The sequence below is a fragment of the Falco rusticolus genome, chromosome 4 (genome assembly GCF_015220075.1).
Source record: "Falco rusticolus isolate bFalRus1 chromosome 4, bFalRus1.pri, whole genome shotgun sequence".
Classification (NCBI taxonomy): Eukaryota; Metazoa; Chordata; class Aves; order Falconiformes; family Falconidae; genus Falco; species Falco rusticolus.
In genome coordinates, this window is record NC_051190.1 from 30,205,183 (window position 1) to 30,232,778 (window position 27,596).

Genomic DNA, 27,596 nt, shown 5'->3' on the forward strand with positions numbered 1-27,596 from the left:
ACAGAGATTTGAAAAATTTCATTTGCTCCCTTCCATGGCTGTTTTCCCCTTCAGAAAATACAGCAGCATCCCCTCAGCAGCTCCTGACAGGAGAGCTAATGCTGAGAAAACTCCACATAATGCACAGAAGCGATGCCTCGTCAGGAGGGTGCGCAATTATTGAAACAGACTTGTTCTACAGCCCCACCAGTCGCAAGCAACTAGTTTCTATAGGAACCAGATTTATTTCCACAATAATAAGCTACATGTCAATTTAATGAGGGTTTCACGAACAGCTCTCAGTCTTAAGCGCTGTAGTAGACATGTACGAGTAGTTCTGGCAATAGAACATTTCTTCCCTGTATCTCTGAGTACAAGGTGAGCTCCTTGGCTTTGGGTAGCTTTTAATAGTCATAAAAATATAACAATTAACTTCATCTTCCTAAATATATCCGAGTAACGCCGTTATAAGCACCTCATTTTCGTGGGCTTAACTCATCTCTTAGAAGCATTAGAAAGTACTGTCTTGCACACCATAATCCCAAGTCCTGCAGGAGGAGTAGGGGACAACACAAGTCTCTCTTGGACAGCCGTAACCTCCAGGACAGTCTGGCTTGTCGCTGGTTTTGGTAGCTCTACCCACTGAGGGTAAGAAAACAAACCCAAATAAGCAGCATGTGGAGACAGGTCACACCAAGTACTAAGGCTTTTCCTGGCATTAGAGAGGAATGCAAAGTATTCTAGATATTATTTTTAAGTTAAGTGATTCCACTTTGAGTAGAAGTTCCTGTGTCTGCCCCAGTCGTGTTTCAGCACATTGCAAGAGCGATGCTTCAGTGTAACGGAAAGCCACAGGGCTGCAGGTTGAAACTTGGGAAAGGATTACGTTTTCAAAGCACTCCTCTTACTCTGATCAACACAGAGAGGTGCCGAGGTCCTGTGGCAATGGGGGGGGACTCCAACAGGACTACAGGAATTCCAGCTGCTTATTACAAATACGTCACTCAGATCCCAAAGAGATGGGCATGCTGAAAACCACCGGCCAAGGAGGACTAACCACCCCCCCGCCAGGTTACCCAGCCTCCCCTCCCCTCCTATACATTTTTTCCTCTGCACAATACTTATACTCAACTTCTGTTTTAAATCACAGAGCTCTGCAGGGAGAGCAAGTCTGGGTTTTTTTTCCTCCATCTGGACCACATTGCCCAGGAACACCAGAAGACAGCTGGGAAATACGACAGGAAGGATGCCAGGGTAGGGGACATCCCAGCTGCTCCTCTCCATCCCCCTCAGCAAGTGGACTCAACATGAGCTGCTGCTCCTTCATAGCTGAGCTGCGGGATGATGCCAGCTCCGGGCTGGGCACCTTGCCCAGGGAGGCACACATGGAGCGGAGCCCTGCAGGAGGCGGCACAGGCAGGAGACTGAACAGTTCAGAAGCGGTGCTGAACCCCCAGAGAAGGCTAAGAGGCAAACAACTGCTCTCCCCCAGGGGGGGAGGAAGCTACAGGGACAGCAGGAGCAGAGGCAGCAGTGCAGTGCTGTGCCCCAGGGCAGGAAGGTGCTGCAGCAGCTCTAGGCTGCAGGAAGCAGTGTGCCACCGCTGCACCTTGCATGCGACACAGTGAAAAGGGTCAGCATAAGCAAAACAACCCACTGCAAACCCAAATGAGTTCTTTACATCCAAATCCACCTGCACACCCCCTTGGTGGGCAGGCCACAGCAGTCTTTCTCTGCCCCCTGGGACGCCAGATTTCTCCTTCCCTGGGACCAAGCCTGCAGCAGCATCAGCTACAGGGCCTGCAGCCCCACCAGAGGCTGAGCAAGCAGCACCCTGGCGCCTCCAGCCTTGCGCAAGAACTGACAACAGCCATCGAGATCAGGAAACGCTTTGCTACCTCCCTAAGTGCAACCTTCCACTGTATTGTCACTTCATGCACAGCAGCATTTCCTGACTCCTCCGTTCAGGAAGGCAATCCTTCAGCACTTTTAGTGTCAGTCCATTCATTGCAACAACCTATTAACAAAAAAATCCACGACAAAATCACCTTTTGTCTTCATTATTTATTGGCAGTAAACGAGTCAAAGCTCATAAAGTTACAGTAAGGCTTTATTAAAAAATATTAGAATTTTAGAAATTAAAACAGTATAGCAAGTGAACAGAACTTCCTCTATGAAGTTTGCATTCAGGACTGTAGATGGTTAACAGGTCAAGAGAATGTTTATTTATTACAAATTCAAAATAAATACTGTGAAAGTGAAGACTAGCCCAGGATTACATGACTTGTTCCAGTTAACCTTGCTATTTAAGATTATGAAAAGTACCTAAGACAATACTTTAACAAACACCATGAGACACACTATCCTACTTGATGCTTAAGGTTTGTTTCCCTCCCTCCCCTCCCATCCAAATTCTGGGCCCTTAAAGGCGTTCAGTGGAGGTACAACCGCGTCGGAAGCCTTTTCCCCGACTTGTACACGTCTCTCTGTACAGTACCTACAAACCTGTTTTGTTCTGACCACCCTTCAGAAGCCCTAACAAGGGCCACAGGCTGAAAACCAGCAGCACAGAGCACTCGAAGCTACACACCAACATGGATTCAAGAACAAGACCCTTCCTCTCTAGTACAACCCCTAGTGTTATTCCGAGAAATGCCAAACAGACTAGCTTACCCAATACATACCCATAAAACAACTTCAGTAGTACGTAATTTGTAAAAAGCATTTGAAGTAAAAAACACTACAGAAAAGACATAGTAATTGAAGGGAGCAGTGTCAGAAATGCAAGCATTAGAGATGAGAAAAGGTCTTAACTGCTGGTCAGGACGTCTTGTCAGCTTCCAAAGCTCCTACAGGAGCAGTTTTGGCTGGGTGTGGGGTTTGTTTTTTTTTTGTTGTTGTTGTTGTCTGTCCCCCCCCCCGCCCCCGCTCACTGATGAACTCAATTCATTTAACATTGGTATTCAATTTCTTTACTTTGAAAATGGCCAGGAATAAAACACAGTACCCTATTAAAACTTCATTGCATGGAGACATGGAAAAAAACCCAACCCTTTCCGCTCAATTTGCAGCTTAGAAAATGGTGAAGTCAGCTCCTCACCACTAACAGGTAATTAAAATGACTCCTGCTATAGCAGTTCAAGTAATTATTGGGGAACTTGGACGTGCTAGAAGTCTTCTGCACTGTTTTACTAGAAAGTAAGGGTTTTTTTTCCCCAGTCTATTTGAGAGATGAGCTTCGTAAATACTGTGGGCAAAACTTTAATTATCCATGTATGTGTATATATTGATTTTGAATGAACAAATGCAGAGAAGTGGAAACTAATACAGACTTGTGGAAACAAACCACTCACTGGTTTAAGAGTGAACTACTGGAACTAAGTCAATGCCATTGTTACAGAACTATCATTTTGACAAGTCTTCCTGGTGAAGAGAACATGGGAGTTGAGGGGCCTGTGCATTTGCTATCACAGAAAGTTCATCCAAGGACAAAAAAAAGAAAAAGCGCGCTAAAAACATTACTGTCCCTTGGCTGCCTCCAGCTGAGTGGGGCTGCCTTTTTGGGCTTTCCACTTCAGATCTGGCACACACTGCTATGCAGTGAGCTCAGGTTTTAAAAAGAGCCAGTCAAGAGGGCTCACGTTAGCATGGGCCCGTCCAGGAGAGGTGACAGGAACACCCTCATTCTCCCCTGCCCCTCAAAGGGTAAGCAGCAGGCCAATCTCTCACTGCTCTGACAATATCCAGAAAAGAATTTCTACTCATAAATACAAACACAGAGAAGCTGCTCCACCAGCTTTAAGTACACTTTTCCCTCTGAACAGAGGGCTTTAGAAATGAAACTAGGTACTGTAACAGGGAGCATAAGGCATGTGTACACAGAGCACTTCTCTGAAAGTTTGCAGTGCTCACTAATTAGACTTAGACTAATCAGTAATTCCTGAGGCTAGTATCAGTTTGCAGATGGTTTAAGAAATCCACTCATTTTCTAGTCACTCCACAATAGTGAACAGGCCAACTTGTCAGAGTAACGAGCCATACCATCACTGTAAAAACCAAACCAACCACAACACTAAACCAGAAGAGCCATGAGGAACTGAGATTAAAAAACAATAAATCCAAAAGAACCATATAGCCAATACAGCAAACACTCTTATTACTGTGGCTATGTTTGACTTTGATCATTCAGGGAAAGATTCCCTACAAACAACGCGTAGCCAACCTGGTTTTAGTATAGGTCTGCTTTTATTTCCATATTCAGCTCTTTGAGGGAGACATCCTTTCACAATCTGAAAGGAGGAGGATATAGCCCGCTGTAGTGCTGCTTCAGCACACTAAAACACATCATACGAGAAATGGTTCTGTTGACTTTTCCCCAAACAAAATGAACATCTGTCCATGCACTCGGGACATAGAAAGAGTCCTGAAACAGAAACATCGTGCGTGTAAGACAGAGGTGCACTGATGGAACCTCACCTCACTGGCAATAGTCAAAAGCCGCCAGTTGGTAAGTACTGCACAGGAGTCAGGAAGTAAATACTGGTAGTAGTGGATTTAAAAAGGAAAAAAAAAAAAATCAAACCCTAAAAAAAAAAAAAGAATAAAAATTTAAAAGCAGTGCCTTTCCAGTATCTCACTGCAACAGGCAGCAAGACTTAAAGGCACTACAATGTGTCAGAATGGAGAAAATCTGGTGCATCCACCCTTCCAGAGTGCAAGAATATGGATTAAAAATTCCAAAGTTGATGTAGGCTTTCTGAAAATGAACGAACTTCTTTTCAGCACAAGATCTGGTGGTGCTGCAGAAAAGGAAAAAAAGGATGTGAGTTACATTCCGTGCTTTTATACAAACAGCTCAGCCTCACCACATATGCTAGCTGTTCAAAACCTACACAAGCACGTGTTTCGCCTATTAAACTGATGTTTCAATCCATACACTAGGGAGCTTTATCTCTCCCTTCCTTCCATAAAAGGATCTTACATGTATGGGACACATAAGCCACATCCAAACATACGCAAAGGTATCACTACTATTAATTTTGCTACAGGTCCAAGAGGCGTACTGCTCACATTCTGCGTGAACTCCTTAGATACATGGAGGCTAAAAAGCTGCAGGGTGACTTACAGCTGCAAAAGGCATACGTCCATACTCCCCTTCCTCTTAAAGCAAAGCCCTGAACATGACAGACCAGGAACCCATTCCAGGTTTTAAGTCCCATGTGAGTGCCTTCACTATCAAAATACCTTTTCCCTCCTCAATACCACAATGTCAAACTCCTTAAAGGACACTTCCTACAACAGGGGGCAAAAGTGGCCTCTCTTTTCAACATACCAATATATAACACAAATTCACAAAAAGGAACTGGGAAAAGCACTGGATTAAATACCAGATGTCAGCAACAAGCAGTGACAGTGCACAAAAATCTGCTACTACCCGAATTCTACCCAGCATTTCTAGAAAAGAGCAGCAAAGTTCAAGTGGATATTTAAACATCTATTCAAAGGTTTATCAGCACAGTCAACTTGCTGTACAATCTTTAGTACAGTATTTAAACTCTGTCCAGTATTACACTAACATGCAATTCTTCCAAGAAGCAACATTTCTCTCTCATAGTAGCTATGATTCCTCATACTGACAGAACTTACAGAGTCTGCAATACACCGTGTTTGGAAGATGACCCTGACTCTGTTGTGGGTTTCATCACTCTGGCAAGACAGGACATACACAGTATTCTGCTCAGTACAACTCATAAATCTGACCCTCTGTGATGACTTTTAAAAAAAGCTTTTGCCCCCTCTAGCCACAGGCAAAACAAACCAACTCTGAGAACGCCACATTCACTCACGCAGACAGACCTAACTTTCTCAAGCAAATTACTGAATCTATAGCAACAGCTGACAGGAGGAGTTGCTTTCTACTGAGAGGTATGCTATCTTACCACGGTTTTATTAATTACTCTGGTTCTGCAAGGGTAATAATTTCTTCATTGATAAAAAATTCAACAGTCTCCTCCTCCCAGTCATCAACGTTGCTGTCCAGCTCATCTGTGTCTACCCCTGGAACAGAGAAAACATGAATACAGAATGCATCAAACAAGGCAGCAATGGAAGGACTTCATGCTCTTGGCAGAAACAGTCCTTAAACCAGCAGTGAAATAAGAAGCATTTGGTGCTTTAAAATTCCAACAAGTACGTGCTGACTTTCACTAAATGAAACCCAAGGCATTACTGTCTCCCACCACCCGGCTTCCGTGGATTTTCTGATTGAATGCAACGCTCAAATCTCTTCACAGTATTATCCCAAGGTCAAGCTAACGCTTGCCTTGAAGCATAAAGAGGTGAGGTAAAACATGAGTTATCAAAATGTGGCAGCCAGCAATATTTGAGCTTTCTCCCCATTAAAAAAAAAAAAAATAAAAAAAAATCAATCCTATTGCAATTCAGAATAAGTAGTATAAATAATCTTCAGAGAACAAGGGACTAGCTTTGGCAGGAAATGGAAGGAGAGAAGTGGATGAATCCCCAGAATAGGGTATTTACTTGGAAAGAAGCAGCAGTTAACAGCAAGTCTTTACAAGTACCATTGTGGCTTACCTCCTCGAAGCTCTAAACGCTCGTTCCTCTGCTCCATGTACAGCTCTTGTGCCATCTTGCGGTACTTCCTGAACTCTTCCATCATTGTACGTCTCCTTTCCACTAGCTCCTACGGAGGTAAGACCACCTTGTTAAACCTCCCCAATAAATCAAATCCATGTGATGCATTTGTTAGCAAGTCAATTTTTTTTTTCATGAACATACTTTCTACCGACCTAAATAAGAAAAGTTCTTACCTTTTTCTTTTAATTTAGAGACTGGCTAATGCAGCAACTCACTAAGAACCCAAACATCTTGCCAAATGAGCTAATACCGGCACCTCTCCAGATTCATTACCATGTAACCTGACAGTTTAGTAGTATCTGTCTGAACTACCTATTGGAACTAACTCTAACCATAGGGATTCAAATGAACACAGATGTTTGTTATAAAAGAAATTTAACTTACATATCACCATTACAAAATAACTAAGGACAGGTTACCAAAGTTTCGTCTACATTATAAAAGTGTCTTGCCTTTGAAGCTTTGGACTGGCTCAGGCGATCCTTCTGCTCAAATATCTTGGAGTATTTCTTCAGGTCCTTCTTGATTTGCTGTAAAACAGGGAATTTTATTTCAGCTAGGATATCAGACCAGCAATCACAACAATCATATGCTGCAAGAACTCCCTGGTAGGCCTAAGCAGGCTATGCATTACATCTCTTCCAGGCAAGGCCCTTCGCTGTAATTCTATTCTGCCTGGCTTACAGATCATGTAAATGCTTCTGTACACGTGCAGCTAGTGAAGTCTGGACAGCTAAATTCAATTTCGTTATTCTTTATGCCTTTTCACTGTACCGTAACTGTAAGAAAAGCTGGTAACCATTTCTATTCTGAGCTTAAAGAACAGTTAATATTTACAATCATTCCCAGAAGTGAAGTCCCCTACAGCAGAAAGTTTTTTCACAAATTCAGGGCAAAAGGAACTCCCAACAGTTCAAGCCTCAGCCTCAAGAAGAGAGAGTAAAACAAGTATGCTTAGGCACCAAATCAATGTCAGCAGACAAAGTCAGTGGAATACAGTACCTTTATCTGATCCTCACTGAGCAAGGTAGCTGGTCGTGGCCTCCAGAGAAGCTGACAGAACCTGTCTTTATTGTTTTTCTGAAGCAAACGGCCTTGGAAGGTCCATAACCAATATGCATTGTCCACCTGGAAGGGTAGCATACCGTCTCAGTCAAGGTAAGCTATAACTCAATACTGCAGCCCTCACTCCATGTCTTAAGGGTAATTTTTATAAAATCAGCACCATCAGTTAACAGAACCAGGATGCTCTTTCTGTGATTGCCTTCCTTGCACAAGTCAAATTCCTCAGCGACATAGTTCCACTGAAGCTTTGCAAGAAGTTACCTTCTGGAGGATCAAAATAGTTTGAAACTAAGCCAGACCTTCTATCATATTCTTAAGAGTCTCAGATTCTATACTTGTACAGGAGAGGATTACAGTGTGGTGGCTGGAACCATGCAAAAGTAGTAACATATGCAATAAACCCTGCTGTTCACCACAAGGAGATCAAGTTTCAAACCAATAAAGACTTAATGAAAATCCAGAAAAAGGACACTCGGTTTAGACTCATGACCCACCCTTCCAGAAGTTATTCTGGACAACCAGTGAGGCTAATGGCCCAAATACATACTGATACTCAGAAATTAACATATAAAACTATGGTGCAGGTTTTAAGTTACATGATCAGTGACAGGTGTCCATCTTCCCTCCCTAATCAATAGCCCTTTCCAATACCTGTGAAAACGAAAGGAGAAAAAAAAAAAAAGCAAGCAAGCATGAGTACCTTGTGGCTCCACCAGGACACAGAAGTCACAATGTATCTGCCTGTAGGATCCCATTCCACATCTGAAGCTGTATAGTGTTCAGCAATATTCATCATGGTGCAGTCAGATGTATCAACAAATGCTAAGGCACCGTTCATGCTGCAGAGACCAAGCAAGACAGACTGTTTTACACACTAGCATAGCCTGTTCTTTTAAAAGCACTCCACAAACTGCATGTTTACAACTCCTCGCTACAAAGATAAATTTTCACAGCAACCAAGAGACAGGCTCATATCAGTCTCTGTGGCTAGACAGCAATGAGATGAGTAAAAACAAAAATCCAAGTAAGAATGACACTTCTATTTAAAGCGACACTTAACCCATTTTTCTTTCTGTTCTTAAAGTCACAATGAAGCCACACTATAGGCACGTTACAGCCAAAGTTAAATAAGTCTAAGCATGTGATTGTTAAAGTAGTGAAAACAAGATTGAAGAAAAACCCCTAGATTTCTAAGACTAACAGCAGCTTTTCTGAAAGCAGATAAAGGCAAATACTACTCAAGAAGTTAATAATTTTCTCTTGCTCTAACATGGAACTTTCTGATAAAATATTTTTGCAAAACAGCTTTGTCATTAAAAGGTACTGCCCATAAGAAGGCACAAGGCCATGCCAACTAATGCATTGTAAGCGCCACATGCACAGTGCAAACTGGATTAGTTGAGAGTCAACATTTAACTTAACCAGCTGAAATGTGTTTCTAAATACACACTTTTCTGTTGAAAAATGCATTAATTTGATGTGGTAGAACTAGCAAGTTAAAGTTACAAAGGACTAAGCTACATTGTGAAATTGCATCTCTTCTCTTCCTTTGCTTTTGCAAAGCTGTATCAGGACTACAAAGTAATGCAGCATTCACCGAGATACCAAATGCTTTCTGATGATACTCTAGTTTTTTTTCCTCCTTAAAATGAATGTGGTGTTCAGGAACTTGTGCAATACTCACCTTCTGAGGCCAGCCAACACTACAAATTGCCCTTGAGGACTCCAGAATATCGTATTTGCCTGCTGCTTGTCAAACGTTTCTGGAAAGAAATAAGACACATTCAGAAAGACATCTCAATCCGATGCCACCAATTACCTTACAAGCAGTCAACTCCACTCCTCAAAAGACATTTCTTAACTCTCAACTGCAAGCAAGTCATAACAACCGCCCTTAGCTCTACACTTCTGAAGACAAAACCCAGTAGCAGCAGAACATCCAAAGCTAGCAGAAGCAGAGGAGATCAGAAGACCCCAACACCTAACTTGGGAATTAATTTTATCTAAAGTGAGCCAAGCCTGTGCCATCGCCTCACATGAGCTTCCCAAGGCTACAAAATTATTCTGGATTGTAGGTCTTTTATTCCCGGACCCTGGATCGATTCAAGGTGAAAACAGTTCAGCTGTCATTAGAAAGTTATATTTCTAGAACACAGCATCAGACATAGCACCTGCTGCCCCACTACCCACCACAAACATGGACAATTTTGAGTTTAATGCATCTACTGCCATGCAAAATGCTTAGCATCTGCACTTTTCACTTGTTTTTCAGCCACTCACTTATAAGTTCTATTTTCCCATTGTTTTTAACATGGTAAAAGGACACTGAAATTCGTGGAGTTTCTCCATGCAACACAGCAAACTTGCTTCCATTTGGTTCCCAAGCAAAGGCTATGATACTTTCTGTAACAAAAAAACAAAGAGGTCAAAACTCTGCCAAAAGACAATGCAAAGCTTTGATTTCAAGCAGTTACCAAAGAAAACAAAACTAGTCATAAGCGTGAACAGCAACAAAAGTTATGATTTCTCACTTCTATGCCCTGCAACATGAGTATTTTAGCTCCTATCAAAAAGGGTTAACTCCCCAATTACGTCACATGTTGACAGGAATTCCTAAAAACCACACAAATATTTGGCATTACCTTTCATTTCCACCACATCCACTGGCACCTGTTTCTCTCTCATTCGGAAAATTTCAAAGTTGGTCACTACTCCCTGTAAAGGCCAAGATCAGCTCATTATCCAGCACAGCAGCAGTAGAGCAAATAATTTTATCACTAGGCATAGAAGGACAACTACACAATTAGCCTGCCAAGGACACGGGATGAGACACAGAGTCAAGATTTATTTCCTTAATGAGAGCAGATAAATACAGTACGCCTCATTACCGAACACATTCTAAATGTTTCTGTTCTGATGAAGAATAACTGAAGAATTGTACAAAAGCATTTGTTTCTTTTCAGACTGCTATGCAATTTAATTAAGACAGATAAACATATGGCACACTGTGCAGCATGGCCTATGGGTTCTTCAATAGCTGCTTAACAGCAAGTAGAAAAAGAGGTGAGGCATATAGCTCTCACTCAAGTCCAAGATGCCACTGAAGTCAAAGCAAATCTTGGATGCAAACATTACATACATTTTGCTCTCCACATGCCTCAAATTCAAATGGAAAAAAAATGAAAAATAGCTTTGACATCGTATAATTCACACTGTCTATATTAAAAGACAGTACTGTAAGAAAATGAGCTGTCAGCATGAGCTAGAACCGACTTTTATGAATATAATCAGAATCCACATACCTGTGTGCCTTTGGGAGTCCTGTCTACCTTCACACACAGGTAGTCCCCGTTTTTCTGCCAGTGGAGTTTACAATCTACGACATTGAACAAATTTCGCACACGAATTTCTTGTCTAGAAGGCAGCTGCATTAAAGTTACTCTTGCTGGAATGTCTTTGTCCTCAGGCACCCAGAAAGCAATTATGTTACCACCTGGAGACCATGAGAAGTCTCTACAGGAAGAAAGTTAAAAACACATAATTTTAATTTTTTGTTAGAGCTACTACAAGCAGAAATAATTTTCATCACTGTATCTGAATGCTGCAGACAAATATCAGTCCTCAATAATAAACACAAATACAGACAAGCAACTGAGGACAATTTAATAACCTTACACCTATCATGCCAAAACATGTTTTTATACTGCTATTTAAATTTGCTATATGACCAACATTCTCAAAACATTCTGTTTCACTAAAGAGTAGGTTACACCCAGTGTAACTGCCAAAGATCTAGGAAACAGGCTGATTAAACCAGTGAGGAAAAAAACCCCTTAAAGTACACTGGAGACAATCTTCTTGCACCTGGGTACACTTAAATTTTCTTCTTGCTATACAGAGATGTACCTACAAAACTCACAGGAGTCATTGCCTATTGCACAGACACACACAAAACCAAACCCATTCCTTGCCAACAGGCAGTATACAGCATGCTGGTTTAAGTCAGCATCCAAATCTTGTTAGGGAGATATTCCCTAACAAACTGCATTCCAGTTGGGTTTTGTAGACAAGGAACAGGACTCTCGAGCTAGACCCTAGATTAAGTAGTACCACAAAGAGAATTTCAACGCATACAAGCTGTCAACTGTGGACAATAAATGGCAAAGTTTCCATTCCTTTTTGCCAGTTTGTCTAACTTGACCACTTCGGCATGAGGCCATTTGCTCTAGTCAACAGTCTAGAGGTTCCTCTCACCATAATAAAGCCCAGACATAGAGACTCCAGCTAAAGAGAGCTGTTATCTTTACAAAGGAATAGACTCACCTTATCCCAGTGATTTTCAAGCTTTTTTTGTCCAACAAACCCATAGACTAAAAGAGAAAGGTGTGAATTTTTAAGTTAGCAATATTCTTATATTTACACATGCAACTTCTACTCTTATTATTAAAGCACAAACTAGGAAACTGCACAATTTTCAGAGATCCTGTATCTCTATTTTTTTATTATGAACATACATATACAACAATTACAAACAAAAATTGCTGTACAGAATTAATGAGTACAGCAGCCTGAATTATAATGAAAAAGCAAAACAGGCTACAGTAGTCTTCAATTTATAGTGTGTTTTGGGTACTCTGGCAACCATCTACTACTGAGAGCTGGGAAACATCACATGAAAGAGTCAATAGGATCAAGGTTAAGCAGTATATTGAGCTGTCTTGTCCTTCTAAAAGCGTGGTATGGAATCCACTGTCAGACTCAGCTGAAGTTTTTCAACCAGGAAAGAACAAGAGGCAAATGGATTTCTCCCTTTTTAAGCCCAGCTCCAGAGTGTATTATTAAAATATATCCTTTAAAATAGATACGACGGGAAAGACTAATGTAATGCAGTAAGTTATGCAAAAAAAAGCAAGAACTTACAGGTGTTTCATAGATGCTGAGGGTATCTGAAGTCATTCGAGCAAAGAATTTACCATCATGACTCCATCTAAGCAAATAAAAAGACAAAATAGGAGTATTAGATAGGAAATGCCTTTTCGCGAAATGAAGTGTGGGACGACTACTTTCTGTTTCTCAACCTACTTAAAAATAGGCCAGTGAGCTGAGTTTTCACAGTGGAACCCTCGCTTCTTTTGCCCAGTCAGAATATCCCAGATGATAATAGCCTGAGGGTCATCCTGTGTGTCCATCAAAGGGCTGAAGGTCACTAAATACCTACGAAAGAAATAACCAAATTCACTACTGAAACTTCAACTAATACGTCAATAGAAGCAGAATTTCATCCAATTGATATTTAAATACAATGCACTTTCACGTAGCAGTTTCTCTAATGGGATTTGTTGGACAGGAGAGAAATATGACGAAGTGGGAGAAAGCTTCCAAGACACAGTATTTTCCTGGCATCCCTCTGGATGAAAAGACTGCAGATTTATGTGCAAGTCTTCCCATATTGATGTTAACGAGAGATTAACTTAATGAATACACCATTACCTACTATAGTTTTGCCACAAGAACATCATTTGTTTTGAACCAAATATAAATCCACTGACCTTAGCTAACCTGAACTATAGGTGTGCTAGACTTCTGCATTTAAAGATAAATAGTCTGTCTTTAATACAATAAAACATAAAACCTAACTGCTTCCAAGTAAGTTACTTGAAAACTAGCAAAACAAAATGCATCTCAGTTGTGAAATTATTTTAGCTGTCTCTAAAAAGCTCTTTAACATTAAAGAATCTTAAGAAATTAATTTCAGTACTACAGATTTGGAAAATGCTACTCAACTGAAACTTTTCAGAGAACTGGAAATCTAACACTATAGACAACCCATCCAACTAAGAAGGAAAAAATATGGTCATCTTCCTTGGGATAATAACATCTTTGAAGAAACTGGTCAGCTTTGTTTTGTAGACCAATTATTCCAGATTATGTTAAGTACCTTTCCTGAAGCCAAAGAAAAGTTAGGCAGAGTTTCACTCATTCTAGGAAGGATTTATGCATGAAAAGCAGTACTTCTAAAGGCAAAGGAGAACAAAAGACCCCAACCACGTGAGATTTGAAAGCACAGCAGCCAGAATGTATGCACTTCCTGCTTTTGATCCCTTAGCCCAAACCAATGTCATACTCCATACCTTTCACAGGGCGAGAAGTCAATAAGCTGCACTCCCTGGTGACTAAACCTTTGAATCTGCTTGAACTTCTCTCCACCCCAAAGTGCAATGCCTCTCTGGTGGAACGTAGCCAAGTAGGTACCCTTTGGGGACCAGCGTACATAGGTTTCTGTCCACCGCTGGATTTTAAAAAAACAAAAGAAAGTACAGACAAACGTTTAATTTCATGCTGGATTCCTAAAGGGGAAAGAATTCATGTGTGGCTTGTAGCACCACATTTTGAAAATCCATTTACTAAGTGAAGATCTCAGAATTCATGATACTTTGGACTAGATCTGGAGTTTAATTTCATGCATGTAATGCACAGTACGTATTTTTCAGGTTGAAAACTGTCCATTGAAACCTTTTCAACTTAGAGATCACCAAAAACATTTCTACAGTGACAGCCTTTGTATGGTAACAATTAAACCCACCTAACAGGCTTGGGTTTCCTTGCTGTCTTTCAGCCCTGGTAAGAATATACTTTTCTCACAAGTAAAGGTAAGTATTTCAAGTTTCTTAATAACAATACAGCTCTTGACCTTCAGCTAAGTTACAGAGGTTTCAGCAATATAGACTAGGGCCAGTGACCATGGTGATGAGCAAAATTACTCATCACCCCCGAGACAAATTCTTTCTACTGTAATGCACAATGGTTATTAAAGAAAATACTTCTGGGTATCAACAGTTCTCAGCAAGTCAACTGCCTGCAGCAGACAGGCACACTAACTCTCCCTTTTATATGCTGTTACCAAACCAGCTATTCTTCTTTAGCGCCTCTGCAGTCAGCAAAAAAGCATAAAGTGATCAGAAGCAGCACAGTTAAGCTCTAATGAATAGTACTCCTCAAACGCATAACTTTGCATTTTCAGGTCTTTCTGAATCACCTACAATGTACAGATGAAGTAATAGGCATCAGGGACCAGTAAAAAAAACAAAGTAAAAAAACCCCAATCAAAACACCCTAACACCACAAACAAGTTAACCCTGCATTTACTTTACCTAAGCAGCCAAGTCTAATTCTAAAGGATGTAATGTCACCACTCCTTTTCAAAAGGAGGAAAAAAGTATTTCAGCAATGGGGAAAAAATATTAAAAAAAAAAAAAAAGAAGAAAAACCTGAAGTGCCATGAAATGAGACTGATAGTGTATCTGCAATGTGCAGCACTTCCAGGACACTCACTGCTCTGTCCTCAATTTGAACAGGTTCCTTGATATCATTCCAAAAAATGGAGGTCCGGTCTCCTGACTCAAAGATCACACTGTATTGATCCCTACAATCAGGATCTTCCAACCAGTATCGGAGATTTCCCTAAGAAAAACAGAAGTAAAAAGATTATAAGCAAGTCAAAGGCTAAGACATGAGTTTAACCCGTTTCCCAAGTTAGTATCTACCTGGCAGATGGAAGTCAGTCTTACACAGAGCGTGCAACTTTGGAGTCATACCATTGCAAACAAGTTTTTAAAGTGAAATTAAATAATTCAAACTATTGGTTACTGGAGGCTAAGGGAACAGATTATAAAAAAGTGGACTTTCAAGGTGGTTTGATGATGTTTAACACTTCTTGCCTAAAATAATTTTGGGGTTTTTGGTGTTTGTTTTTTATTGAAAACTATCTCTTCCTCCACAGAACTTTTCACAAAGCTACCGGTAAAAACACAGAAGTTTGTCTCATACACTTGAAAATAGAAGATACTTTCAAAATTCTATTTTTAAATGATTTGCGGAAATTATTATTTACTCTTAGAGTTTTACCCTATGCAGAACTACTAAGCAGAACCACTAAGTTCTTCCTATTATTTCATGACAGCGAGGATGAAGGCACAGGAACATGCAGTCACTACTGCTACTTAGAACAACACTGTTAATTTCTGTTTTCATATGAACGCTCCAGCAATGAAGTAATCATTCCATATCATGCTGAATATTCTTTCCACTTTTCCAAAAAATCCTTACCAAATCCTTAAATGGCTGTTTCTCAGGGATTTCCCATTCATCACTGATTGTCATGTACCTGAAAGAGTAATTTGATTGGTTACGCTCCATGCAGGCACTCTTAATTAGAATCCCAGAATCTACAGACACACATGATAGCTGCACTCACTTATCGAAGTCTGTGAAAAGGTTGACTCTGAAAGTGTGCTGTTTATCCAGTTTGTATCCATCTGCGTTCTTCACAGCATCCACTGCATGAGATGGAGACATGTACTCCAGAAAGATGTACCTACAATGAAGGAAGACGAAAGTAGGAAGCCATCGTTGACTACATAACAGGCTCAAAACAAGTAAGAAATTAAATAAATGAAATAAAAACAAACAATGAGGATGAAAAAAAGAACTCAGTACAGGGCATCTACAAAATAATTTATTGTCTTGTCCCTAACCAGTACAGGTCAAAGGCAATTATCTCCATTTTGGCCACAGGTACACACACACTTTTTAGCTGCATGGGCTTGACCTGAATTAAACTGGTATCTTTTCTGTAAATGGGCTAAAAAGAGAGCTAGCAATAGGCAGGTTAAGCATGCAACTCCTTCCAGCTGAATGACAGATCATGTTTAGAAACTGTAAATCCTGCAGTTATAGGTGTCTCAAAGCACCGCTCTTGTTTTTCAATTACACTGAATGTACTTCAGCTCCCTTCTTGCCACTAACACAACCCAGCTGGTAGCCCAGCAGACTTAAAATTACCAGTATCCTGACGACTGTCAGACACTGTCTCAGAGAGGCACCAACACAGAGAGAGAATAATTTTCTCATGCTTCTCACGCTTACCTTACAGAATGAAGAATCCCACCACTCCAGAAAACCCACTTTTTTTTATGCTTTCTAAACTATGGAATCCTCCCAAACTCAGGAATATACACTACTCTTAACTACAGTAATAAGACTCAGTAAAACCTCATATTTATCAGATTAATTTTTGCCCGGTTTCTCTCCCTGAAACTTTCCTTCCCTTGCCCTCTCCCTTTGGGCTTGATCTTTTCTGATTAGCTTTCTCTCAAATTCAGATGCTGCAATTAACCAGGAACAGAGATCAGAAGTTGGCAATGGGGAAAAGGGTCCTGGGAAGGGCTCACTGTACTTAAGGAAGCTGGAGTCACTAATGTAAGCGTAAGTACTGGCAACAAGAGACAATATTGACAGTCCATTTTGCAATAAACAGATCAACCACTGCTACTAAGGTTTTAACTAAAATGTACCTTTAACCTATCTATTAGCCATGTCAGAAAATCAACAAAAGTATCTCATTCAGTACTGCACAGAAATTTGTCTTCCAAACTCAGCTAAACTGTTTCCATAATTAATACCTCTGTCCCTGTAGCTTAACAAGCTATTAAGCGTCTTAGCTCCCTCAGGAACTTCTGTTTGTCACTGAGACTAGACATCAGGATTGTAGAGACTAAAGTAGAAGAAAGTGATGAGTATGACTGAGGTCACCATAAAAAAACAGCCTTAAAGTATTGACACTAATAATCAACAGTTAATCAAAGCAGTATTTCAATCCTATCTCCAATAGGAGTTATCATTACTTACCCTTTTGTTTTCCCATCTGCTTCCGGATAAAATTCATTGATAATTTTACCAAACTTGGAAAATATTTTGTGGATGACATTCTTCAGTTTCTCAAGTCGGTCTGGTCCAACCTGGGGAACGTTATCCACAACGATTACAGAGTCAATTCCATCTGCTTCCTGCGGCTGATCTTTCAGTACATCACCAAGTAATTCTGCAAAGAAAAAGCATACAAGAAACTAAGGCACAAGTCTACATCATTAAAGGGGAAGACAGAAAGATCAAAAGAATAGTGATAGTAAGAGAACTTGAAGACTGCAAATTTCAGGAGATTTCAAGAATAGTTTAAGAAACTTGGTAGCGAGTCAATGTTCTATCAGAGAACCAAATGAAGTGAATACACAACACTCCCAACAGTTCTTCCTTGCTAAGAGGAGTGATTATGCAGTGTCTGGACAAATTTCAAGGAGCTAACTCCTGACGTCCTTCTTAATGAAATACCTTAGATTGAGGAAGTTAACACTCGCACTATTAGCTTGTTTCAGCATTGAAACTGGCTCACCAAGTCCTTACAATGACGACAGAGCAGACAACTAAGATTTACTACCCAAGCTCTGACTCGAAGCCTTGCTGAAATTGCAACTGGCTGACTTCAATTAAAAAAAAAGACCACAAACATGTACGTCCCTCCCAAATTACATGAGTTTTAGCATAATTCAAAACTGTCTGTCCTATTAGAAGCTCTGCATGTCTTAGCATCACTGTAATTATGTTTAAGAACCCAACACTCCGTCTAAACCTTTAATTAAACACAAAAATGAAGCTCTAATACAAGACACTTAAAGCCGTATTTAACCATGCAGCAAGTGAAGCACACACCTTTTCGTACCCTGGATACAACGATACTAATGCCCCTTTCCTAAATAATTTTATAAATTTTGAGAGTACTTGCTGGTGGGTTGGTTTGTTCAGTCCCTGCACTGCCAGGTTCAAGCTTCTTTCTACTGGGAAGAGATTGTTTACAACATCGTTGAAGTTTCCTATACACAGAAGGGAGAACATTCAGAAGGACCGTAATGATGCAGTTGTGGCTTGTGTAGTACCATATTGGGATAAAAACAGTTAAAAGTTACAAAGTACACCTATTTGTGCACAAAATTAAGAGCTTCAACAACAACGCTGCATTATTTTTAATGGTAGGCTCCTAGACACATCTAACTTGAGGAACAGATTAAAGTCTATTAGATTACTCTCTATCCACCAAGCCCATCGGTAATTTAGATACTTCTCAAATTACCTAACTACATAGAACCTGTAGATCCAAGGACAGTCAGAAAAATTACATCAATGATTTGATCCTCAATGGATTGAACCAGAAGCACTAAAGACAAGGATATCCAAACAATCTCTCAAATAACCTTAACCTAAGGTTATTTTTAAAACCTCCCCAGGATAAAATCCCACACTGTCCCTAGCTATCCTGTTCAAACATACCCTTTTAATTCTTGTCTAGATTACTGATCATTTCATGGTGTAATCAGTCACACCCCTGCAACTTATTTACATGATAGCATTATGGTATTCTAAGTAAGTAGCAGCTAGAAGTGGCAGAATATTTCTGGTTTATTGACATTCTGTGTACTTAAATGGACCAGAATAGATATTCTGCTAACACAAAAAGCCAAACATGCTGAAATGAATGGCAGTTTCACACATGTCATATAAATAGGAAAAATACACATACTTATCTGCAGTAAGTTTTAAGCTTATGTGAAGAGCACTATAAAATGCAAGACTAGACAGAAAATAAGTGCACGTCACTATACTTTTGAATTAGAATATAAAATTTGGTGAGTCAAACTATATATAGCATTCACAGACCAGGAAAACCCCCAAAAACCTTAAACACATGTAAAATTATTTAGAATATGAGGACAAATGAAAAAGGGTGTTAAGATTTATTGGTATTTTGAAGACATTTTTACAGAATTTTGCACTGGAAAGATCTCTAGCAGTAAAGAAATATGCTTACTTTGAATTTCAAACTACCAAAACCCCTTGGCCTTCTGTAACTTTAAGCTTCAACAGGTTACTACACGTGAAGCTTTCCACTGATTTGGGGCAATAACTTCACAAAACTTTATGCAAAAATGGATGCTATCGCCACCAAAATTATGTAGTACTCACAGAACGTTGCTGTTCGTAGGGGTTTTTTTACTCAAAAAGATGCTCTCCATGTGCATGTAGGAACTACAAATAAAAAGTTAAAAGATGCTAACTTGTGTAATAAAAACAAAGGCCCAGAAATAGCAAAAATATACCCACAAACTTCTCCCCTTTATAGCAACTATTTACTACCTTGTAGGAACTATTAAAAAATGCCTATGAGAACATTTATGCTTCAGAAGAAGTCAAATATTCAGCGAAGAGCATACGACACAAATATTAGCGAAGAACAGGAAGACTTCCTAGGAGTGAACGTTTAAGAAACAAGTTAGAATAGAGCCCTTAGTGGGGAGCAGCAGACTGATAATTGGGAAAAGACAAAGTCAAGCACAGGAAAAGTTCATTAAAAACCCCCAAGTTAACAACAGATATTCTGACAGCACAAAACCATACAAGTCACTGAGGATGTGCAAAAAATTTGACAGGAAGATAGAGGCACCAGTCCCAATAAGCACAATCACAGATGACGACAACTTTAAGAGCACTATTTCAAACAAAAGGGAAGGCAAAGTAATAGAAATAAAACAGAACACAGCACAAACCTGACTTCTTCCAAAAGCAGAGCAGTGGGTATTGGCAATCATTCCACAGCCAGTATTTTCTACCACAGACTAAAAGCGGTTTAAGTTACTATAGAAGGTATTTCATACTGCCTTCCCCTCCTTCTTTAACTTTTTGCTCCAAAGTTCAAAGCTAACTCAAAAGGTCCAGAAGAGAACGCCATGGACAAGGGCTGCAAGTTAACTTCCTAGTATATACTGGATCTCAAGGTATTCCTTCAGGAGCAAGCCATTCTCCAGGTAGCTGACAATACACTGAAGTTCTGGAGAGGTAATCACTTGCCTACGATTTAGGACATGTGCAGTGAAGTGTCTGCTATGCCTACAAAAATTGTAAGGATTGAAAAGGAGGAATTTAAAAATGACATTACAGTAAAATAACACATAAATTTCTTATTTAACCTGTAATCCGTTACCTTAGATTTTCCCTAAATATAAAATGAAAGCATGTCCCACAATGACATTTCCACAGAAGTCTACAAGGAAAACAAACACCCACAAGAGGGTAAATTTTAAGATTCTATTAGACATTTTTTCATAACCACTTCTCAAAAGAGACTTCATAGGCCTACAGACAAACCAAGGAATGCATATTCAAATTCATGTGCAAGAACACAATACGCTGTATTGAATCAAACCTGTAACAGATTAAAGACAAATACCTACACTGTACCCTTCCTCTACCTTAAATTCGAAATTGTGAACAGAGGAATCTTCAAAGAGTAAGAAGCTGGTTTAGCCAGCTCTTATTCCACCCACAAGAAAAGCAGGGTGTGGTGGGTACCCAGCTATCTTCAGCTGGCAGTGTTTTAAGGACCACTATCATTATCTCAACTAAAGCTTCACAGCACCAAAATGGTTATCCGACACATCCCGCCTCCTGCCTCAGCTTGGATCAGCTGTTCTGCCATGCCACCACTATTCCAGAAAAAAAAAGTTGGAAGTAATGCATCTGAGACAGTCCAACCCTTAAGCTGTTCCAGCTCAAAGGTGTTTTTGAAGATGTAACATTATAAGCATTGAAAATAGCCCTGGCTCAGTGACGTTGATGGATCGTCCTCCTTGGAGAGCCATCAGGATAAAGGGACAGGAATAAGGAAGCTCAAGAAGTCACACACACAGATGGAAAGCCAGACTAGCAAGAATGACTAAACTTAAAACACTGGAATTCAGCCACTAACACTGTATTAATACAGCAAAGAAGTTAACCAAATTAATCCCTTACAATAAAATAAGTGAGGATGGAAAACATGCCTAATTTCTGAAGACAGACAGACTAGAACATAATAATCCTAGAGGCCAACAGAGTGTACCAAGAAAACATTTAGCTAGACAAAAAGAATCCAACTACATACTTACAGATAGTTTTGCCAAAGTCTCTTTAAGAAACATACAAATTCAAAGAGCTATACAGACTACTAAATTGAGAACAGCAAACACTTCCTTAATTCAATACTTTGCTGCCATTTTATTAAGCTAAACACAGGAGTGGAACACTAGAAGGCACACGTATCGCCTGTATTCCACTGCCACTTGAAATAACCGACTGACAAATCACACGCTCTAAGAAACATTTTTCCAGTTTTGATACATGCAATGTAAGGCCCTACAACATGTAGGATACACACACCAGACCCTACAACAGCACATATGCTAGAACAAACACTGGCAAAGGAAGTAATTTTGCTATTCAAGAACTGAGTAAGTCTATGAAGATTTAGCTGAAAAACACCAGAGTTCTAACTCCTGTACGCCAAAATCAGGTATTCCCTTCACTGTCTGTGCAGCTACACAATGGCTTAGCCATTTTAAGACAGACAATATCAACACTTTTAACCCCAGTCTGAATTTACAACTGCCAAAAATATTTTTTCCATATTTTCTTGTCACAAAGTACCCATGTCAAATCTCCATAAGCAGTAACTCTTCTCAGCCCTTTTATCTATGGATTTGACTCTCGATGCATGGGGGAAAAAAACACCACAATGAAAACCTAGTTTGTAAACATCTGCTCTCCAATTTAAAACTTGTGTTTCTACAGCCGAGCTTCACTAACAGAGACGAACGGGAAACAGCAAAGTCGGCGATCGCAGTTTCCGAGGACAGCCCACGGGTCGATACCGGCCGTGTAACGGTAACGGCCGCCAGCGCCGCACGGTGCAGATCACCCAGAGGAAGGTTCGTCTAAGAACCGCGGCCACGAAGGCGCCGTGTGCGGGGCCCAGGCACTACGGGCAGCGCACCGTGGCCAGCGCAGCCCCGCTGCCCTCCCGGGACGGCAAGACGGCTCCGCCGCCGCGGGCACAGCACCAGCCGCCTCGTCCCGCACCGGCCGCGGCCCCCCCGTTGCTCCGTGGCGGCGGGCAGGGCCGGGACCCCGCTAGCGCTCTCCCGCCCCCCCGCGGCCCCTCCCTTCCCCGCACGGCCGGACGGGCCGGGCCCAGGCGCCGCCGCACGCTCCCCGCCGCCGGCCCTGCCCGCACCTTCGTCGCTGATGTCGTCCACGAAGTCCTCGGGGTCGCTGAAGGAAATCTCGTCCTCGGGCTCGGCCGGGGCGGCGGGCGCGGCCTCCCCGTTCTCCTGCGCGGCGCCGGGCTCGGCCTCGGCCGGCGGCTCGGGCTTGGCCTCCGCCGGCGGCTCGGCATCGGGCTCGGCCCCGGCCGCCGGCTCGGCCTCCGCCTTCTCGGGGCTTTCGCGGCCGGACGGCGGCTGAGGAGAGGGCGGCTGAGGCGACGACTGCTCGGGCTCGGCGGCGGGCGGCTCAGGGGGCCCCGGCGGCCCCTCAGACTCGCCGCCTTCCTGTCCCTGTCCTCCCTCCTCCTCCTCCTGCTCCTGCTGCGGCGGCTCCGCTGGCGGCGGGGGCCCGTCCGTCTGCTCGGGCTCCTCCCCGGGCCCCTGGGCGTCGGGCGGCGCGGCGGCCGCCGGGCTCTCCTCGGTGTCCTGCATGGGGCTGGGTGCGGGCCCGGGCCGGCCGCGCGCTCCCAGCTCGAGCGCGACGGGAAAGGAGCGGGGGAGGGGCAGGGAGGCTCCTACCGCCGGGCCATGTGCGCCAGGCCCAGCGGGCCCCGCGCGGCGGCGCCTACCAACTGCCGCGGGGCGGGCGGTAGCGGGGGGACAATCTCTGTCCCGCCGCAGCTTCTGCCCACCGCCGCCTTCTCCCAGCTCCGCTCAAAGGCGGCTGCCGTCCCTTTCGCCGCCCACTTCTCACTCAGCCAGCGACGGCTTCCGCTTCTTCTCACCCCGCAGCAGCCCTAGCTCTCCCCGTTTCGTCCCTCGTGGTGGTTGAGTTCAAGATGGTGCCTCCTTGCCGTCTACTGAGGTGGAGTTCGGCTGAACCATTTTTCGGAAGCCGGAAGGCGGGAGGCGCCGTGACATTAAACTGCGCTACCGCAGACCGAAGCCTTCCTGCGTTTTCGGCCGCTCAGCGTATTTCCTTGTCCAGCGCTGGGCGGGAGGTGACAGGACAGCACACCAACGCAAAACCTGCCCGCCGCCCCCCTACAAACATTCCACCATGGGCTCGCCCGAAGTCTGGCGGTGCACGCGCGGGCGCTACCAAGCTCGTGCAGAGGGGGAGGCGCGCGGTGGTGCGCTGACACCGTCGCGTTAGTGCTCGGGCGCGGCGAGCGCACGGGGGGCAGCGGCACCCCCCCGCGGGCGGCGGGCCATATGGTACGGCCCAGCGGCAGCCGCCACATCAGCCCCGTGAGGGGCCTAGCCGGCATGGCGGGTGGGCGCTGTCCGTCGGGAGTGGGTGGCGTGGCGGGCTGGGGCTGATCGTCGGGAACGGGCAGTGAGGCCTGGGGGGTCTCAAGCGATGGCAGGGGCTTGCCGGTTCATAGCCAGCCACGTTCTGGCCAGCTGTGGGGTGGGATGTGCTAGGTCGTCTCTGAGCGTTGTATTAGTCCCAACAAGACTTGTGTGGGTTTTAAATAATATTTTTTGTGAGGTAAAAAATGACGCTTGCTACCTGACGCTGCCGCCGCAACGCTTCGGCTCGCAGGAGAAGCCTTCGAAGGCGTGGTGGGCCTGGCTCCACACGGTGGTATCTCGGTGCAGTGGTACAGGCAGAAGGACCAGATGAGGGTCCCCCCTCTCTAGTGCTTTCCAGTGATCTGAACTGTTACCTTGCATAATTGTAACATCTTAGTAAGATTTTTAAATTGCTAAAGTTCTCAAGCTAGCTACTACTGCGACCAACTTTCTGAGACACATGAGGTCTCTTTATTGATTTAAACTATTACCTTCTATCTTGAGCACCTCAGGCTGATACAAAAATACGTAGAGTATTATTTTTTTCAGCATGCATGCTAAGATGATGTATTCAATATGGCAAAGGGAACTTGGAATTTGGATACCAACTTGAGATTGTGGTGTCTTTAAAGGAAAAAGATCAGAATGGAACTTGCAGAATAGTTCCATCTGTGCTCATTTCTGAGATGAATACCTGTATTTTGTGTAGGGTTTTTTTTGTTGGTTTGGTTTTTTTGTTTGTTTTTTAGCCCAGTGCTTTCAATGAAATCATCAAAACATACAGAATAAGTATGCCAGCATCAAAAATTCATCAGAAGAGCAGAACAGGTATTGTACGTAACATTTTGAATCAAGACCCTGTCTTATATTGGAGTATTTTTCGTGTTTTGATAAATTCCTGAGAGAAGATGTTTAAGTAACAAAGCCACAAAACCCCAGGTCTGTAATTTATCAGCTACTCACAAGATGGCATCCTAACTCCACACAGAGTCAATTGGTTGAGCAGGTCAATTCCGAACGTGAGCCACGGGCAATGCTCATGAATGGAAATGATGACTGGCAGTTTGTGCTGTTATTTTTTTTCCCTCATTATATCATGGTAGTTGACCAGACTTTGACTTCCTGGTTTGCAGCAGAAGCGTACAGGCGATGCTGTTTACCACCCCTGCCACACAACCGTGTATTTTCCAAATGTGAGGAAGGACATACTGCGGTTCAATCCATAGCCCCAGCTGAGTCCTCAAGATTACATGGCTCTTCCAGGAGCATGTGTGTGGTCTCTCTCACCTGTGTTTCACCACTTTCAACAGTTGCCTGTGTTGTTGGAATGTGCAATTTCTGCATATTACTTTTTTCCTGTTTGCAAGCTAACTGCTACTTTTACAATTGCTTTGGTAAAACGCTGAATCAAATGTTGGATACCCCTTTCCTATCATAGTCTCCTCTGCACTTTCCCTTATGTTACAGCAACTTTTGATTTATCTTCTCTTCCTTCCTTCCTGCATTCCTTTCTTCTATTGAAATTTCCCTTCAGTCCCTGTGCTGCTATCTCACTGCTATTTTTCCTCTTCCAGTCCTTACTCGGCAGTCTGAGGGTGAGTGGAACAACTTTTAAAACCAGAGGTTTTGGCACTGGCAGATGGAGCCTGTTCCTGTAAATATTCCACATGCAGAAGTCCTAGTCAATGGGAAATGTTGTGAAAGAAATCTAGCAGGATTCATGAGCAATGCCTCATGAATTTTACTTAGTGCAAGTGATCTGAGAATACTGGAGCTGACAGCACTGTCTCCTAAACTGAATGCTGAAAGAATAAGCAAGCTCATGTGGCCAGTATGAAACTTTATCTAATCCTGATAGTATGTGGACGGAATGACACATTGAAAGGCCAGGGCCTTTCTTGTAGTGACGCACTTTTGCATTATGTTTGGTACCTGGAGCCTGCTGACATGTACATTTTCTTTCTCTAGTGATTATGGTCTATTTATGCTATAGGTTTTCCAGAAGCTTTTGCTGCATTTACAGCAAATACAGTGTTCAATAACTTGTGTCAAACACAATCTTTCTGGCCCTGTTCAAAATCTTTTTCTGCAATTGAATTATTTTTCACAGTATAGAATCATAGAATCACAGAAGGGTTTGGGTTGGAAGGGACCTGAAAGGCCATCGAGTTCCAACCCCCTGCCATGGGCAGGGACACCTTCCACCAGCCCAGGTTGCCCCCAGCCCCATCCAGCCTGGCCTTGAGCACTCCCAGGGATGGGGCACCCACAGCTGCTCCGGGCAGCCTGGGCCAGTGCCTCACCACCCTCACGGTAAAGAATTTCTTCCTGATACCTCATCTAAATCTGCCCTCTCTCAGTTTAAAGCCGTCACCCCTTGTCCTAGCAGTAAATGCCCCTGTCCAAAGCCCCTCCCCAGCTTTCCTGTGGGCCCCTTCAGGCCCTGGAAGCTGCTGTGAGGTCCCCCCGGAGCCTGCTCTTCTCCAGGCTGAACAGTATTTTTCTGCAGGACTCCTCCCATGGACTGCGAAAGCAATCTTCAGTTGAGAATGTCTTATTTATACCAAATAAATAGTTATGCTATTAGCTTAAGTACAGACCAATCAAATATCTATAGCTAAATGAGAACATGTTGATTCCTCCATTCATTTTCTCAAAAAATGCTACATAGGCGAAAAATTGTGTAGGGCTTAGTTTTTGGAAGTGCTGAGCATGCAAAACTCTCCACTCGGCTGCTGTATAAACATGATTTGAAGGGCCTCTCAGCTTAAATAATGCCATGCTTTTTTAAATTTTACACACAGCTTTAGTCTGCACCCACGCTTGTGGGGATCTCAGCTGAAATAGCACTGAGGAAGGAGGCAGAAGGAAAGGGAGAGTCACTCAAGTAATTCACATCTTTGTAGCAGCCTGAAAAGTTTCAAGGGAGAGCATTACGATTGTAATTACTTACACCTGAAATAATTCTCACTTTATAATTTTCTGGGTTAGTTCTCTATGCCTGTAGTGGAGATAACTACTTATCTTCCTAATAAATATAATGAAGGTTAGTGAATGCATGAATTAGTTTGGATATTAAGTACATAAAACATTATTTTGGGTCAGTAGCATCTTAATTTGGAGATCCAGAACCTATGTGTATTTTTGTGTCTTGCTTGTTTAGTGGAATTTTCAGGAAAATCACTGTGCAGAACATATGCTGTGTTTTTCACCAGTAGTTCTCAACCGTATCATTCCTGACTAATAAAGTACAGGAAGTGAAAAAAAAATCACTAATAAAAATGACAGGCATTTATATCTGAAATTTTTATTTTTATGCAGTTTTAGAAAGTTTATTTGCATTCCAAATGCTCTTATTTCTGTGCTTTCCTGAATAGGTTAATGTCCGTCTCTACCGCATTTACCTTTGTTAGTGCATTCCTTATGGTGCAGAGCATAAAATGCTACGATGGCTTTTCCTTTGGAAAAAACATTAAATATCTACTTTTACCTTACCATCAGGAGTATTTCATAAAAATCCAAATGAATGTAAAGTATCAATGAATATAGGACTGACTAGATGGCAGCAGAAGTTAAACATTGTGGAAAAAGGTAACTCAGTGATAGAAAATAGACCAAAATTTGCCTTGGGTTATCTGGAAGTACAAAGGGCAGCGTCCCCGCGGCTGGCGGGACCCTCGGGTCACATTC

The 27,596-nt window shown here is 42.4% G+C and overlaps 2 protein-coding genes and 1 long non-coding RNA gene across 3 annotated transcripts in view; 1 reads left to right on the forward strand and 2 right to left on the reverse strand.

Annotated features, from left to right (window-relative positions):
* Window positions 1-4,202: 4,202 nt before the first annotated feature.
* EIF3B (eukaryotic translation initiation factor 3 subunit B) lies at window positions 4,203-23,575 on the reverse strand. Its single transcript, XM_037386809.1, has 19 exons — window positions 22,637-23,575; window positions 17,389-17,581; window positions 15,956-16,075; window positions 15,808-15,865; window positions 15,034-15,162; window positions 13,833-13,990; window positions 12,784-12,915; window positions 12,622-12,688; window positions 12,025-12,071; window positions 11,004-11,214; window positions 10,344-10,416; window positions 9,982-10,104; window positions 9,386-9,464; window positions 8,402-8,540; window positions 7,639-7,764; window positions 7,089-7,166; window positions 6,574-6,682; window positions 5,919-6,036; window positions 4,203-4,778 (listed from the first exon to the last, which is right to left on the reverse strand). The coding sequence occupies exons 1-18, from the start codon at window positions 23,097-23,099 to the stop codon at window positions 5,933-5,935; spliced, it is 2,409 nt and encodes an 802-aa protein (XP_037242706.1). The 5' UTR covers window positions 23,100-23,575; the 3' UTR covers window positions 4,203-4,778; window positions 5,919-5,932.
* Window positions 19,311-22,604, reverse strand: LOC119147589. The gene is made up of 2 exons (XR_005104084.1): window positions 20,136-22,604; window positions 19,311-19,617 (listed from the first exon to the last, which is right to left on the reverse strand). It is a non-coding gene; the product is annotated as an uncharacterized LOC119147589 (long non-coding RNA).
* A 309-nt stretch (window positions 23,576-23,884) lies between the features above and the next one.
* Window positions 23,885-27,596, forward strand: part of SNX8 (sorting nexin 8) — a 29,047-nt gene continuing 25,335 nt past the window's right edge. Inside the window, exon 1 of the mRNA XM_037386811.1 lies at window positions 23,885-24,734. Within this exon, the coding sequence (XP_037242708.1) occupies window positions 24,698-24,734 (37 nt within the window). The 5' untranslated portion in view covers window positions 23,885-24,697. The remainder of the gene's footprint in view (window positions 24,735-27,596) is intronic.